We start from the raw sequence: 16,034 nt of genomic DNA, 5'->3' as shown, positions 1-16,034 counted from the left end.
ATTTCTGATATTCAGAAATCAAAAAGACAACCCGTATTTGCCACAGTAGCTTGGAAGTTAATGCAGCAGTTCTAAGACTTTGAGGTCAGATAAAACGTAACTGGACACTAATCAAAGGAAGCACTTGGAATGAGCCATTTCATCTCAGGAAAATCTTGCCGTGCCTAGGCAATTGGTTTGTTTGTTTGATAAACTGGGTGAGCAGGTTAAATGCCTTCAAATTTGTTACTGTAGAAGGCTACAAAGCACAAGATGCACTGAATCTAAAAAAGAAAAAAAAAATGACACTATAACTGCAAATCTTTTAGATGCTATTACAAGCTCATGTAATTAATGAGACCACTGGGAAACAGTGCTGTGTTAAGACCTGTATTTTGGAATCCAGCCAAAATCAACTGTTTTAAATAATCATTGTCAACTTAATTGAGGAAAAGATGCTCATAAACCAGAGCGAGAAGCCTTCAAATATACGGGAACGTCTATGATTCTCACAACACTTACTGCACTATGTCTCATCAGCAAAAATTTCAGGAAAGGGTGGGAATGCAATTGTAACACTACCTGGGTATAAAAAAAGTGTGAACAGATTTTTATAGCACAGACGGCAAGTTAGGATTTTAGTAAAAAGTTAAAAAGGCTGAGGACACCTTCTATTCTTTATTTTTTCCTAGAAAAAATAAATTTGGGTGCAACAAAGTCCAAGTTATTTAATAATGGTTATTACAGTTCTCACAAAAAGGCTTTTCTGTGCCCAGGAATTTCTGGGTTTCTTTCGTAACTGATTAAAGAGTTTATGGAAACATCCCCCTGCCCTGCACGTGAACCAAAACACCAGAAATAGGAAAACCTTGATGCTGTTTCCTGCTTCAAAGTGAAAAGCAGCATGCTTATCGCTGAGCATCCTTCATCTGAGGAAAAGAAGGCCTCGGGATATCAAAGCGGGCACTTTTTGGTACTAGCCCAAGAGTTCCGCCAGTTTTGATTTTATGTCCCAGGTCAGCTCAGTCAGGCATGCAGGAACTTTTTAGGCTGCAGAATGACGTGTTTCTGGAAAACTATAACCTACTCAGGCCTTTCACTGGTGAAATTAGAACATTAATATCTTTACGTACATGAAGACCAAATCCATTTCTCTCATAACTCCTGCAGCACATGTTATTTTGCTACGGTGAGCTGTGACCTCTTCTTACTGTGTGCTGCAGAATGTGTTTGGCTATGTTATGCTATGCGCCTTCTATCTTTAAAAGAAGTTGCACCGGTAACAGTGCTCAGGAGGAGGAAAGTAGTATTTCTGTTGCAGCTGGCTCCTCCTCATTTTCAAAGCATAACAAATGTAACGGTATCCTGCTCTTTCCACATCATTAGAGCCCAGAGGAATACATCTGAAATCAGCCAAGCAGCAAACCTACCAGAAGAGCTGAGTCTGCTACACTCAGCGCTTTGTTCTCAGCTGGAAAAGCTATTGCACATGCACATACAAGAGATGGATGGAGATTCAAGATGCCTATTGCTGCTCTTAGTTACTACAGCTGGCACCACAATTCATTAAGTAGTGGCATTTCAATACCCTCATTTTATATTATAGTTTTTAAATAAATTGATAAAGCAAGAAGAAACATTTTCTACCAAACTGCACCACAGACAAGACTTCTGGGACCAGCACAGTCTTTTGGTTCGTGTTTTCAGTCAATCACATCCACTGGTTTTGTGGTCTAAGGTGTAGGAACGGGAAGCACCAAGATAGAATGGGCTCATGGAATACAGTTTGCATGAGAAAAGAAAATAATTCTCGTTTCTCCTTAAAATTCACCTTTAAGAGAGACAGTCTAATTTGGCTTTGCTAAAATTTAGAAACACCTCTCTTACTATGAGTAGTTGACAATACACCAAAAAAAAGGAGACATTAGTTTTCTCCCGCCAGTGCTCTAGTTACTAACATCATTCTCTCAGTGGAAGAATTTCTTTTCATCGCTGTTTGAATGGCTGCTTAGGTCAAGCAAACAGACCCATCAGTTGTCAGTGTACTCTAAGGCAAGGCAGAGAGCAGTGGCAAGGTGCCTGCTCTTGGGAAGTGTGAAGATACAAGTTTACAACCTCAGCAGCAGCATTTAAAAATGGAAACCTTTTTTTTAAAAAAAATTAAACTCTAGAGACAGAAACAAGAATTATCCAATGGTATTTCCAATATCTATTGATTATGATCATTAAGACAACTGTTTGCCTTGAAATCCACTTCTACACAGACAATCTGAGAAGGGGAATTATGGCTAAGAACTTACATGGCCTTTACGTCTTAAACACGATACAAAATATGCACCAAGGATTTCCAATCCATGGGTGACTGGAGCTAACATGCACCCTTTGTTGCAGCTCTGCGGAGCGAAGTGCTCTGCAGCCAGCTGCAGTGCTCAGTGCGGCAAGACAGGTCGCAAGAAGCTCATGCTCTCCGTGCTGCCTGACGGCACTAAACCCAGCCCTGGGTTTTGGTTTCATAAGTTGTGGTTCTGCCTCTGGAGCTTCCAACCAGACACATTTTCCACATGCAATTAAGTAATGGTGAGTGAGTTGTTGTACATGACGTTTAATTTTCAGTAGCTGGGGAAAGTAACATGGGAGCTGCAGGCAAGATCATTAATCTCCTCCAGATCCTCTGCGCTGCCAAGTATAGCAACTCATTCTTCACTGCACTAATGCTGCTCTTCCATCATTTCTGTGTATGCTGTACCAGACAGAGCCATGTGAGTAAATGTACACATTTATATGCATTCACCCACAGATTATTACATTGCTCACAGGTAAGCTCTGTATGAGCGAAGAACATAAAACAATTTCAAGTATGATGTATATGTTGGTGGGAAGACCACATTATAAAATGGCATAGGGATAAGTGCCCAATGAAAGTCACGGCTGGAATAGATGCATTTATGAAATTCCAATATATTAAAGCATATACGAGTTCTGGGAAAGAGGCAGCTTCTTCTCAGACCTCCTGCCCAGGGTCATAAGAGTAACACTTCCTGAACTACGGAGTGAACACATGGACATGTCCTTAATTCACAAACAAAGAGAAAAATTTTCAGGCTTGAAGTAAAAGAAAAGATGCCCAGATGTAATTCATATGCAGATGAAAGGTTGTTTTATCATATTGCCTGCTACAGAAGCCATCCCAGTGCTCCTTGTCAAAGTCAAGCTCCCCTGCTGTACAAATAAGCCCTAGTTCACTTTTTAAATCCTCTTTTGATGCCCATGCTCCATGTACTCCACCCACACTTGCCTGCTCCTCTCACAGCAGCTCCCTCTCCAGCGCCAAGTCTCTGCACCATTTTCACTCCCTGCTGGCAGTCTGGGTGAAGCAAGCTGCCCGCCCCGTCTTTGTGCTGGCAGAACCAACCTAAAGCACTTTAGTGAGAAGCAGCTCTTATCAGGGTGCTCTCAAGCCCAAGAGGAACAGACAGCTCAAGTCTTCAGCAGACACACCTAAAATAGGCATTCAATTACATTAGGTCTTTTTTTTTTTTTTTTTACATTATTAAAGAGAACTCTTCAACTGTTCTGAGAATAGTCAAGGAAAAGGTTTATTTCACTTCAAAGAGAACTAAGCAAATTCAGCATTTTCAAAACAAGATAAATATGTAAACATGTGATGTAATAGGCTAAAGTGCAAACAAATGTTTTGATGAGAACTGTTCTTACCGTATGAAAACTAGCTTGACCTTTGATGGGGCAGTCTTAATGATTGCAGAAGCATTCTGATGACTTCTTCCATATAATATCTGATTGTTTATCTGTTAAAAGAAAATGAAGATTTTCATGTAAGTGGACAGGTATGCATTGTTTTAATTTATACCACCAAGACTTCCAAATCTATTGTGGAATAAAGAGATAAGACTTAAAGAAAACGCGGTCCGCAAAACATAAATCACCTAACTTTTGAGGTTCTTGCAGACAGGAATACCAATGTTGCACTGATAGATATACCTCTCTGTACAGGGTTGTAGAGGCAGAAATACCAGGGCTGAGGCACTAAAAGCCTCTTTCAGGCACAGCTGTGCTGCAGAAAGACATCACATAATAAGCACATCGGAGGAGATGGGCACTGCTCAGCTTGGCCTTGGACTGCCCAAGGCTGCCGCCCCTTCCCTCAGCCAACTACTGGATGAGGATGGTGAGTAGTCTGCAACTCAGCAGCAACACTTTAACCATTTCTCATCAGCTTTCTTATCATGCCTTTTGAAAGGAAAAATCTTAATTTGATTTTAAGAACATCCTCCTTCTCATACCATTTCCATGACAGACCACAGAATTGCAGCCTTAGAATGGATTTTAAAATACTACATTTTCAACATCTTAGACTCCAATTTATCAAAGAAAAAATACTGTATTAATAGCAAAACATTCCAAGTTTTATTCTAGACCAATACAAAACAGGAACCAATGCAGAGCTAATTTATAGTCTTATTAGTAAGCCACAAATGAGAAAAATCTTTTTACTCTTTTTCATAGATCCATAGAATGGATTTTAAGTATTGTTCCCAGATTTTTGAAAAACAACTTGACCTGAGAAGAATCATATAGATACGACAACAGCACAGATTTTGAGACAGACACTCCTATACCTTACCTACAGGCAACTGGCAGTTTAGGAACACTTGCTGTTAAGGTTGTGCTGACTCCTCAGTTCCACTGAAAGAAACAGAACTGATACCCATGGAGAAAAAGGACAATTTAAGGACACGCCACATCACTTTTGCTGTGATGGATCAAACACCTAAGCACAGCAACAGACACCAAGCACTACGTTGGACACTTTTGCTGCGTGCAAGCAAATGCTGCAGTTTTCAGAGGGAAATAGCTTGGCTTTGGTACAGATTGTGTTTCAGGACTTTTCATTCTGTAGGAACTAGAAGTCTTTTCCCAGTTTGAGGAAAATAAGATGCTTACTGTCTCCCAGTGCCGTGCTCAGCAAGTGGGACTTCAACAAGCACAACAGCATCTCTGAGATCAATATAGTAGTTACTTCCAAGCCAACCAAAAGCATACTTAGTATCATACCACAAAAATAACCTGCAGTGTAAAAATGGAATATTTAAAGCATTTCATTCATTTCACAGGCACAGGGCTTGTGTTTAACACCTTGCTCCACCTCAGTCTGCCCACAATGACCTGGGTTTCTTGGACTTCAGCTCCCCTTTGTCAATGCCTCCCACCTCAGAGGTATCCTAAGAGGATGCTCGCCTTTCAGCTCAGGCATTGCACAAATTGCAGTCATGAAGATCATATGCAAAACATACGGTAGATATGAATACCACAATAAATTTAAAGAAAGTAAAAGCTGAGCTGAGTATGATGGGACAAAACCCACTATATCAAGAAGATTAACAAAACCCTTGAGCAGTTTTTCTTAGTTGTACCCTAAAGATTTTCAGATTTACAACAAAGCTGAAGCGAACACTCAGCAAGGTGGTGAAGGAAAGCATCCTCCCCTGACAGCAGGGAACAGGACTACCAGAGCTGTCTTCCTTCAACTTCGACAATTTAGACTGGAATAAGCATCAAGATAACAACAATCTGTGGAAGAACAATTATTTACCTACACCTGAATACCTGTAAACATAAACATGGAAACTAATTCAAAGCTACATTCAACATCTTGTATTTTGTCCAAAAAAGAAGGCAAAACTTTAAAGATGAAAGAAAAAAAATTGAAATTAATAGTATTTGGAGCCACGATGTTAGTTCAGGTTCATGGTTCAGCTCGTCTCGTGTCTTGCTGTCTAAGCAAGCATCAGAGGATTCCAAGGATTCCAAGCGTGCAGAATAATCTGTTATTTAACTCTGTCAAAATTCTCACTCCAAGCATCTTGATTAGATTAATGCACCTCTTTGGGGCTGGAGTGTTCATATACCCTTCCAAAGTGAGCAGCCAGCTTCGTTTCAATACTGCGATTTTTTCCTCCCACTCTTAATTTACAACGTAATATTTACATTCACATTTGATATACCAATGCTGTTTAAAACAATAATGATAATAGAGCCCAGGAACAATTTACCAGTAATCATAGAAGGGCTTTTTGTTACTCAGAATGTTTGTATTGGATTTTGGTTTTGTGTTCCTAGAAGATTTTTTCATTCAAACAAGAAACAACCAGCCAAGTCTTACAGCCTTGCACCATACAGCTTATTCAGTCATATTGGCAACTTCACAATACTCCCATCTTATTTTCAATGGGTCAAAACAACATGCAAGTTCATCAGTTAAACAAGGACAATGCAAGGACAAGAATAAAACCTCTAACGCTTGATTATGCATTAAGATTGAAATGCAAACCATTTACCTACCAAGTTGCTCACTGTACAAAGAGAGAACCAAGAAAGGTCTACAAGAGTCTGAGCTGGCATGAAACGATCAGCACTGAGGAAATAGCATCACGCCAACATTTGTAAGGGTTTAATATGGTGCTGTCTGCAAGTGCCATGGTTGCAAATGTAGGGCGAGAAGCAATATCCTAGGCCACGCTTTGTTACTGAAAGATAAATTATAAAACCAGTGGCAAAAATTAATGCTCAGTTGCATTCTGGCTTCAAGCTAGACTTGAAACTTCCAGCAAGTTTGTTGACTTAATTTCTCTAAGTTCAGAAATAAATTATTCCCTGGGAATCCTGTATGCTTTACAAATTGTTTGGATTTAGTTAAATTACTATCAATTTTTCTAAACAGCAGACTTCTTAGACTAAAATTTATAGTCTTTACTCTGGCTAAATTAATCCTATTCACTAGATGTATCAAATAGTCCAAAATTTAATTAGCTATGAGCTGGGTCTGTAAGTTATAATTATTTAATTACACCAAAATGAAAGGATAATCAAAGTAATATATCTCCACAAGGTTTTGGACTGTCCCACATAGTTATTACAGCCAGTATTAATTTTTCTTTTTTTTTTTTTTTAAAAAAAAAGGTCACTTTCTTTTGCAAAGTAAAATAATGTTCCATTAGCTGCGGATACCACAGTGACAAGCAAAGCACAAAAGCCTACTTAAATAAAAAAAAAAAAAAAAAAAGAAAACATCTAGGATTTCATAAGCAACACTATTTTAAATCTTTCAAATTACATAAAGTAACACGTCAGATTAACCAAATAGTACTCTGGGAGTCAAAACCTATGAATCTGTGCTTTATTTTTTTCATTAGAGATTAGAAAAGAAAAACAAAGCTTTGACTAAGCAAAAGAAATAAACTGATCTAAATCAACCTCAACTCTTCTTTAAATGTCTCTTTACATAACTTCTTGGAAAGACAGCAGAGAACAGAGAAAGATAAAAACAAAACCATGCTACATGTATGAGGTCAGGTCACCACACTTAAGTTCAGTCTTTAACATAACCCTACACTGCTTTATGGCAGATTTTATCACATATCCCAAATGTACTGTTGCCTTCACCTACAAAAGTTTTGTTTTACAGTTTCATACGCTGAAGTAGCAGAAAGTACAAACTCACGGAAATCTGAACTCTTAATTTAAGAGAAAAAAATTTAAAGCTTTGTTTGCTTCTCAAACTTTAATTTGCAGACGAGAAACATTAGATATGGATATTTTTTAAAAAAGAGCACTGTTTTTACTATGTGGCAGTAATGGAAATCCATAAAATTAGTATCATCTGATTTTTATGAAAATCAAGTTAAATGATACCCCAAAGCTAGTAAAAGAACTGGCATAGCTTTCTATAATAATTATTTCTTTGTACCAGTGCATTAGGTTCCTTCTAACCACAGGAATTGTAGCATTTCCAGATACAACCAGACTCTGAAACAATGGGAAAAGTTTCAAAAACTTTTTGATGAGTCAAATTATATAGACTGAAACCCCATAAAATACACCAAACCCCCAAATAATAAAGCATGAGGAAAACACTGGAAAGAAAAAAATAATTAATTAGAATGTGAATTCTTCTTTCCTCACCAAATTTCTTGCCTGGAACACATTCAAACATGTGCATCATCTAAAGTGATCAACAGACCATAAACTCCACAAAGACAGAAAATCTCCTGCCCCGCATTGCAGTTCAGCTTTGCCGTTGGCTTGGCAGGCAGCTGAACCCTGTGGTTCCCCACCTAGAGAGCGCAGAGAGAGAGACAGGATGACAGAAAACCGCAGATTGCCTGTGCCCTCGTGCACAACCAGCTTTCCGATTACAGCTTTATCTTATTTGCAGCTTTAAAAATCACCAACCAACACTAACCTTAATTGGTACCTGTATACAAAGTACATGAAAAAAGTATTTGTATCCTCCTATGAAAAGACCAGAAGGACGCTATCCCTCAACATTACCTTCAGTAAATGAATCTAAGAAGAACAGAAGCTATGACTATTGTGTTTAAATAGGAATAAAAAAATAAAACACCAGAGTTAATCATTCAAGATGACGCTTCTCGTGTGAAAACCTCACTGTCTTTCTACATTCAAGTTACTGTCCCTCTTGAGGGATAGTGCCGCTTGCCTAATCCAAAGTAACTGTCTTGACACAGGAGAAACATAACAATCCCACAACAAATAAACTGAGAATAAAATGCCAGTCCCCCACATTCCAAAACAGAAGCGGCATTGTGAATTTGGGTGGGTAAGTGCATTTACGTGGGCAAAATACTGATGTATCTGCTATATTATTACAGCATAACATATTTATCTAAGAATCTTAAAATAGCAATAAAAATACATTTAGCACAAAAGTCCTCTGGCTTTGAGCTATGACAAAAGTGGCATAAAAAAAGAAAAAAAAAGAAAAATTGCCTCTCATGCAACAGTCCAGAATGAAAAACAGGCAAATTTGTCCAGCAATTCTTGACTATGAACACTAGCTTTCACTCTTTCAAGAAGTGCTGTGGCCTCCTAGAGCAAAACATCCAAACGAGCAGTTTCCTTCCACCTCCTGGCCCATTTTCAGCAAGATAAGCAGGGACACGAAGACGGCAGAAAATCCCAACATCAGTAATTTAGCATAACAGAGCTCTGAACAGCTTGGTTTATTAATAGAACACCGTTGACTCTCTTATGGAGAGATGATAATAACAGGGTGGATTATTCAGTGTGAATAAAACCTACCAACAGGACAGACCCATGCAGAGTTCACGAGCAGCAGGGCTTAACAGCACAGGTACAGCACCACGTGAACGCGCTGCGGGCCATGCTGGGCACAATCAGCCACGGGACTAAGCCCAAACTAATAAGATACGAAGCAGTGCAGACACCTGCACTAAAACAGCAAGAGTGCAAGGCGGGAGCACCACAGATGGTTTCTTTGCTTGGAAAAAGAACTGAAAAGCAGAACTTGTGTCATGTAAAAAATACATTCTTTTGCACAGGGACCAAATTCTGACCCAAGTAATTTTCCTCCACGTATGAAAGTCGGATGAAAGGACCCTCTCCCTCAAAAAGCTGTTTTCTCCAGCAACATACCCATCCAAAATACATCACAGAAGATGTATTAAAAAAATAAGGATTACATACAATTTTTAATGTCACCTGCATTTCACTCAATGTATAGCTGGATTGACTTTGAAAACGAGCCAGGATCACGCCCCCAAAAGACTACTGTTGTTTGCAGAAGCTAAAAGTGAGATGATATTTCATTAATTCAGTGACAAAAGATTTTATGAATAAGGAGCTGAGGCAGTCTGGCAGTATGCCACATCCTTCAATTGAATCCAATCAAACCCCAGTTCAAAAGAAAAATGAAGAGGTAATATCTATCTGTCTATCTATAGCTCTCTATATATCTCCATCCCATTAACCTTAACCCCATCAACAGCCACGGGGAATTATCTGCACACACTGCAGTAGCATCCACTGTTTTAATGGAGCAACACTAAGCAACAGGATTCACTGGGGCAATCCAGGACAGTGCAGAAATGCTAGAGCCTTCCTAAGATGTCAATCCCTTCTCTTGCCGATACGCTCTAGTATTCAAAACTGATGCGTAATCAAAGATGCAGATGCAAATATAGGCAGTTAGGTGAGGGTTGAGGGTGGTCTATTTGCTAATGAACAGATGAGAATACCAGGAAAAATTACCTTAGATACTTATGAATGAAGTGGTTGCAAAGTCCAATACCTTTTTTCCTACGGAATAACTACGTATTTGACCAGTGGGCAATGGCCAGCAGCTCAGTCTGCAGGTAGAGCAATTTAATACCTACACGCAGTGAAGCACTACCCAAAGGAAGAGAAGTTAAGTTGCTTCATCAGTAAAGATTGTCCATCCAGGCCTCTGAATGAGGGAAGGATACCCTGGGAGAGATAAAATGCTTCTGCGACCAACAACGATACTCACAGTCTTTAATTTTATGTCTTCAACTGGAGAAAACCAAATAGTCTGGATTCTGTCATTTCCTCACTTCTGAACACTTGCGTTTGCCATTAATGCTCTTTTAATGCATTTTGTTGTAAAAGACACAGCAAGTAAAGCCGGCTGACCAACTTGACCTCTGCATCACTGGCATGGAAGTAGCATGAAATCATATTGGAGATATTCAAAAGCCATCTGGACAGTCATGGGCACCTGGCTTGAGATGGCCCTGCTTGAGCAAGGGGAGTTGGACCAGATGACCGCCGGAGGTCCCTTCCAGGCCCAACCATTCTGTGATATTCCTACCTCAGTGACCCATATACTTCTTGGGTATGAGGATTCCTAACAGTTACTGAAATAGTTATTGAACCTAATGGTTATTAAGAAAAAACCTGCCAGTGTAAATGCCCATTAGTTCCATTTCAATGCTATTTGCATAACACCGAAATGCTTTTAAAAGACAAAAACCAGAGCTGTGAATAATTGACCACTGGTGTGAACATGAGACGTCTGTACATGCCTAATGCACAACCCATTCCTTTGTAATACAGGATGTTTTGACACTGGATACATACTCACTGGGGACCAGCATGAGATCACTACATCCTTTCATGTAAGTAATCGCACTTCTGCCCACTGGTGACACACCTTTAATTTGATTGCAAAGGTAAACAAGCGAGGTAGTTACTAAAGTCTCTTTGAACTTCAGTTTATTTGAAGTTTAGCATTTTTGAGATGGGGAACATCACTTTCCTTCCACTGAAGAAAAAAATCATTTTATCTCCAACTTGACAGGGAGAGGAAGTAGGGCAACACCACCACTTTGGAAAATGCTACTTATAACATGGCTCATGCACGCAAATCCCAGGCCTTGAGATAGATGTGATTAATCACAGATGGTGCATCTTTCAAGTACTGCTAGCAATACTTAACATTAGATCAAACAAACACTGCAAGGAGTAACTCGTGAGATATAAGAAAACTTCAGTGGATCCTTCTTTGTGGGAAAGTATTGATGCAAAAGGCTCTACCTTTCCTCTACCAGGAACTACGTGGCCTATGATATGCACAGAGGAAAACAGTATCATGAGTCCTTTCAACTGGTATACACCCAAAATTTGACAATTTTAATTTTTTTACCATTAGAATTTGGTGCCAGGGACAGAATGAACATAAATTTGAAGGAGAAAGTAATTTTCCTACCCTACTCCAGTATGATATAAACCTTCATACCATTTATCACACTTAAAAAGAAAATAATAAACTTCAGATGGTGGTATTATTATAGCAAAACAAGTCTTTCTTGTACTATGTGTATTGAAAACCCATAATTACAGAACTGTTAGACAATGACAAATGCTTAGACAATTCTGAGTACTTCCAAGGTATCTCCAGGCAGTCAAATTGCTCTTTCTCAAGTCAAGAAATGTGAGAAAATAGGTGGTTCTGATGGCACAGAGAGTTGCTGAAAGATCAAAAAATCACCACCCATGGAGAGCAGTAGGTCAGCATACACCTGCTCTTCAGTGAATGCTTCTCTCTAAAGGAAAGATCCCCAGGGATGGCTGATTTTTTTAAACTGCTGAAGCAATCATGACGTGGGGAACCACTGCAGGTACTGCAGCAAAGTGTCACTTTGCAATAGCCAAAAATCAGATGAAGTGTAGGAAATCTGCGTTTTCAACCTGAAGGTGAAGCAAGGAGATAGGAGAAAAAGTGAAGACAAAATACTCTACTTGCTAACGAGCTCTCTTGCCTTGTGGGTGAACTTGTGCTAGACACGACTCAAGAAAATAAGTATTTTAAGTTACAACAGATCAAAACAGATTACAGCATGAAATTTATTTTCAGGATGGGGAATATCCCTGTCATCTGTAAAAACACATATGGTAACTTTGAGGGGGTTTTGTTTTTTTTTAATGTAAGGTGTGAATTTCCCTGTAAAACCACATATGCACTACAAGGATAGATTTACTGTCCCGTTCCCGCCTTTCAACAGTCCCTCCCTAAGCATAGCTTGTGAACATGCTGAGAGCACAGACTTCACTGACAAGACATTAGTTTTCACAGGCCAGTGATTTTTGTTTCACTGAAAACACATTTACCTGCCAAAGGCCAAGTTCTCAGTTGGCATAAATCAGTGCAGCTCCTTGCCTCAGCCACCTAATTCCATTTGCAGGCTTTATTTAAGGTTCATATGATAGCTTCACATATGCCTCTCCCTCTCTCCATATGAACCCTGCTTCGTAGTTAAAGGAAACACTTACCTCTAGAAGTTCATCGCCAATATGCATCCTTCCATCTCGTCCTGCAGGTCCATCTGGATTGATACCAACTACAAAGATGCTCATACGAGAGCGGTCCTTGTTGCCAGCGAGACTCAGTCCGAGCCCATTTTTGTCTTTCTCAAGCTCAATAATGTGCAACTCTCCTGGTAGATCAGCATATCTTTGCCTGATTTTTTCTAGAAAGATCAAACATATAATGAGTTATAACATAAAATAACTTACATGCAGATGTTGAAGAACACATACAAATATGCTAGAAATTGATGGCTTCTCAGCATTTAGTCTTTGTTAACAGAGGTCTTTCCAGCACAGACTCTAAAATATCATTTGCTGTGCCTGTATCACTCGCACAGCAAAATGCAGCATCAGCTGCAAATACTATTCACATTAAAACTGCACTGCTTAAATTATTTGTACAACAGGCTGGTTCTAAACCAAAAATTTTTTGAAAGGAGGGTAAACAAGGGAATTCCAGAGGCACCTCAATCTTACCTTACAAGAACTATCAATTTCAGGAAACTCTCATAAAGTTAGAGCTGGTTAATTAACCACTGTGGGAAACTGAAATGCTTACATTGCAAACATACTGCAAATTCACATCTCAAGGTAGAATCTTCTACTTTTGCTTCTTTCTGGTGACTCAGGAATATGCTTACCATGCTGTGCTTAACATTATGTGCTACTGTGCAGATGATTACTCAAAGCAGATGTCAGCGACAATGTATATGAATGATTACATTTTTAAATGCAGCCTCACTTGGCATTAAGGTAGTTATTTGTCTTTCACCTACATTTCAACCATTTCTGTGACAGAGCGCAGTATACTTGCGAAGTTATTTGGAGCACACTGCATGCCTGTGGACGCTGACAGTTTAATCTGAATGTCTTTTCACCACTGGCACGAAAACATCTGTAACTACTGCTTGCGAGGGTCAATCACAGAGAGTGTGAATTTTTTTTCCTGTCTGATTGTCCTTTGCAGATTTTAAAGCCAGCTTCATAACACCACCTGCATCCAAAGCTTCAGCTGGGCCACACATTAAAAAAAGGCAAGTCAAAGTATTTTGCTGTGGCTGGATGTCACCTTTAGTATAGACCCCAAGGTGAAAGAAACTGCTGCATTATGCATTAAGAAGAGGAATAAGAGATATTATATGTTCAACTATATCCCAGCGTCAGCAGCAGTAGCTAGATCAATATTAGCTATTACCATTCTACCAGGGAAGCGTATTTTAATAGTATGATTTAACCACTGTAGTGAATGTTTCCATGACAACAAGGAAGAGGGGAAAGGGCTGGGGAAGGTGAGAGGGAAGCAACTAAAAGTGAGTAAAAACTGCTGAGAAGTCAGACAATGAAGCAGAGGTGTTGCTTCCACGGCCCCTGTGCAGGCTGCCAGTGTGATTTAGCGAAACTTGGGTCCACCCCAGTGGCTCTCCTCTCAGAGGGTCCTTCTTCAGCAATTCTACCAGCAGCCCCTCGTGCTTCGGCAGAGACCGCTGGGACAGGGGGAGCAGTCTCCCGTCTCCAACCCTAGATGCAGCCGAGAGCATGACGTACACTCAGAGCAACACAGACAAGAGCCAGCTCTCCTGTTGCTGTATTTACAGGCTGGCATTTTCCTGCTGCGCTCAAAATCCCTGGTGGCCTGCAGCCTAAGCCTAAAATCCTGGGGGCGTATGTTAAGGGTGAGATGTTATCCCTGGAAAGCTGTAAAGCCTGTACAGAGGTCTGCACAAAATCAGAATATCATAAAAAATTAGAAAACTCATTTGTTACTATCAATTATATGCCAAAAATTCATATAACTGCATTAAATGCTAATCCATGTAGCTGCACAGTTCTTTAATATATTTCTTAACTAATGGGGTCAAAATGTAATTAGAGGTGTGATTTGCTACTTGAATTTGGAAAGTGGGTTTTTTTCTGCTTAGTTTGCAGGATACCTCCTGCCGAAGAAAAGCAAGCGAGGCAAAGTCTTGAAAACAGTGCTTCTGAAAGTACAGCAGATGCAAGCACATACACAGCCACACACGTTTTCTTCACACCGCTGAGGTTTAATATTCTTTTCCCATTAAGCGAAGTCCAGACCTGAAGAGCACTAAAACATTTTCTGCCCACCACAATTAGACAAACTACTCATTACAGCACAGCAAGTAGCTGCAGCGTATCCCAGCCATAAGAATATTAAGAACAAGTCATCAGCAGAAAAGGGATTTCTTAGCGATTGCACTTTTGTGGATAAAGCAAAGAATCAGTGCTCTGGAGGGATGCTGTTGACCGATCGTTGCTTTGCCACAGTTCCTTCCCTTGCTTCTTTTACATGGACAACACATCTCACTTTCATTTGCTAGGAGCAAAGCGCACGTTTAAAGCATGTTTTTAGCAATGGGTACTCGGACGCACAGAAAAGAGGTGAAGGGGCAAGGAGAACACACACGCTTAAATGCTGTACAGATGAAACTGCACATCTTCAGAGAGTGCTTCAACGCTCATTTCTTGCTTGTCAGTAAAACTCCTTAAAATTCCCCAACACGAGCCTGATGCAGGAGCTGCTCTGCGACACTCTGCACATGGATGCATATAGCTTGAGCCTCTATCTGCAGACAAGTGGCGTCCGAGACTACCAGTATCAGGAAGTCTGTAAACTCTGCAGCGTTTCCTCCTGCTGGAGCAGTCAAAAAAAGAGTTTTCTCACATGGGAAAAATGTTAGCTGTTCAGAAGTACGCATATATTCCCTTCCGATGCTGGGCTGAAACTAAAAGTAAGTTTTAGTCTTCCAAAAATCAGTAGTTAGGGCAATTGCCTGGGATGAGGCAGAGCCCCACTAAAGTTTCTGGTCTCCCTGCATTGGGCCAGGACTGGCCGATGCCTGGCTCAGCACTCCAGCTGCGCCAGTAATCCCCCACTGTGGGAACAATTCTTTGGATAAAGAAAAATTTATCTCGGCAAAAACCAGAAACCAACTCCAGGGGTCATCAAGTTGCTTTATTTGTTAAGAGTTTTTTTTTTTTCTCAAAGGGTTTTCCCCGCTCCCCGGGTTTGAAAAAAATCCGTACCTACAACAGAAGGAAACCTGTGTGGACTAAGCCCTTCATTAAATTATCACATTCATTTACGAAGCAAGTATTTGAAATGGCTGAGGTGACTGGAGTGGTAAAATAGTGGGAGACTACAGGGGAAACACTGAAGATGCTACGTGCCGAGTGCTGCTTCCAGCCCGGCAGGAGGGCACCGTTACCGAGTGCTGCCGGAGAAGACGCAAGCACGTGTGTACACGTTCATGCACGTAGGGACAAGCAGAGATACCCCTGCTTCTAAACTCAAGCCTCCTTAGCTGGGCATGCTGTCTCCTCCCTGAAGAACAGAAGGTTCTGGCTCTTGCAAGCCCCACCTCCTGCAA

At 40.2% G+C, this 16,034-nt stretch overlaps 1 protein-coding gene across 6 annotated transcripts in view; it reads right to left on the bottom strand.

The window, feature by feature from the left end:
* Positions 1 to 16,034, bottom strand: part of PATJ (PATJ crumbs cell polarity complex component) — a 157,317-nt gene that overhangs the window by 50,220 nt on the left and 91,063 nt on the right. For all 6 annotated transcript variants that reach the window (XM_052802451.1, XM_052802452.1, XM_052802446.1 and 3 more), the window contains 2 exons: positions 12,610 to 12,806; positions 3,694 to 3,785 (listed from right to left, as the gene is read on the bottom strand). In XM_052802451.1, coding sequence (XP_052658411.1) covers positions 3,694 to 3,785; positions 12,610 to 12,806 — 289 coding nt within the window. The remainder of the gene's footprint in view (positions 1 to 3,693; positions 3,786 to 12,609; positions 12,807 to 16,034) is intronic.

The sequence above is a fragment of the Harpia harpyja genome, chromosome 11, assembly GCF_026419915.1.
Source record: "Harpia harpyja isolate bHarHar1 chromosome 11, bHarHar1 primary haplotype, whole genome shotgun sequence".
Lineage (NCBI taxonomy): Eukaryota > Metazoa > Chordata > Aves > Accipitriformes > Accipitridae > Harpia > Harpia harpyja.
Note: the sequence above shows the minus strand (reverse complement) of the source record. Positions and strands in the feature narration are given on the sequence as shown.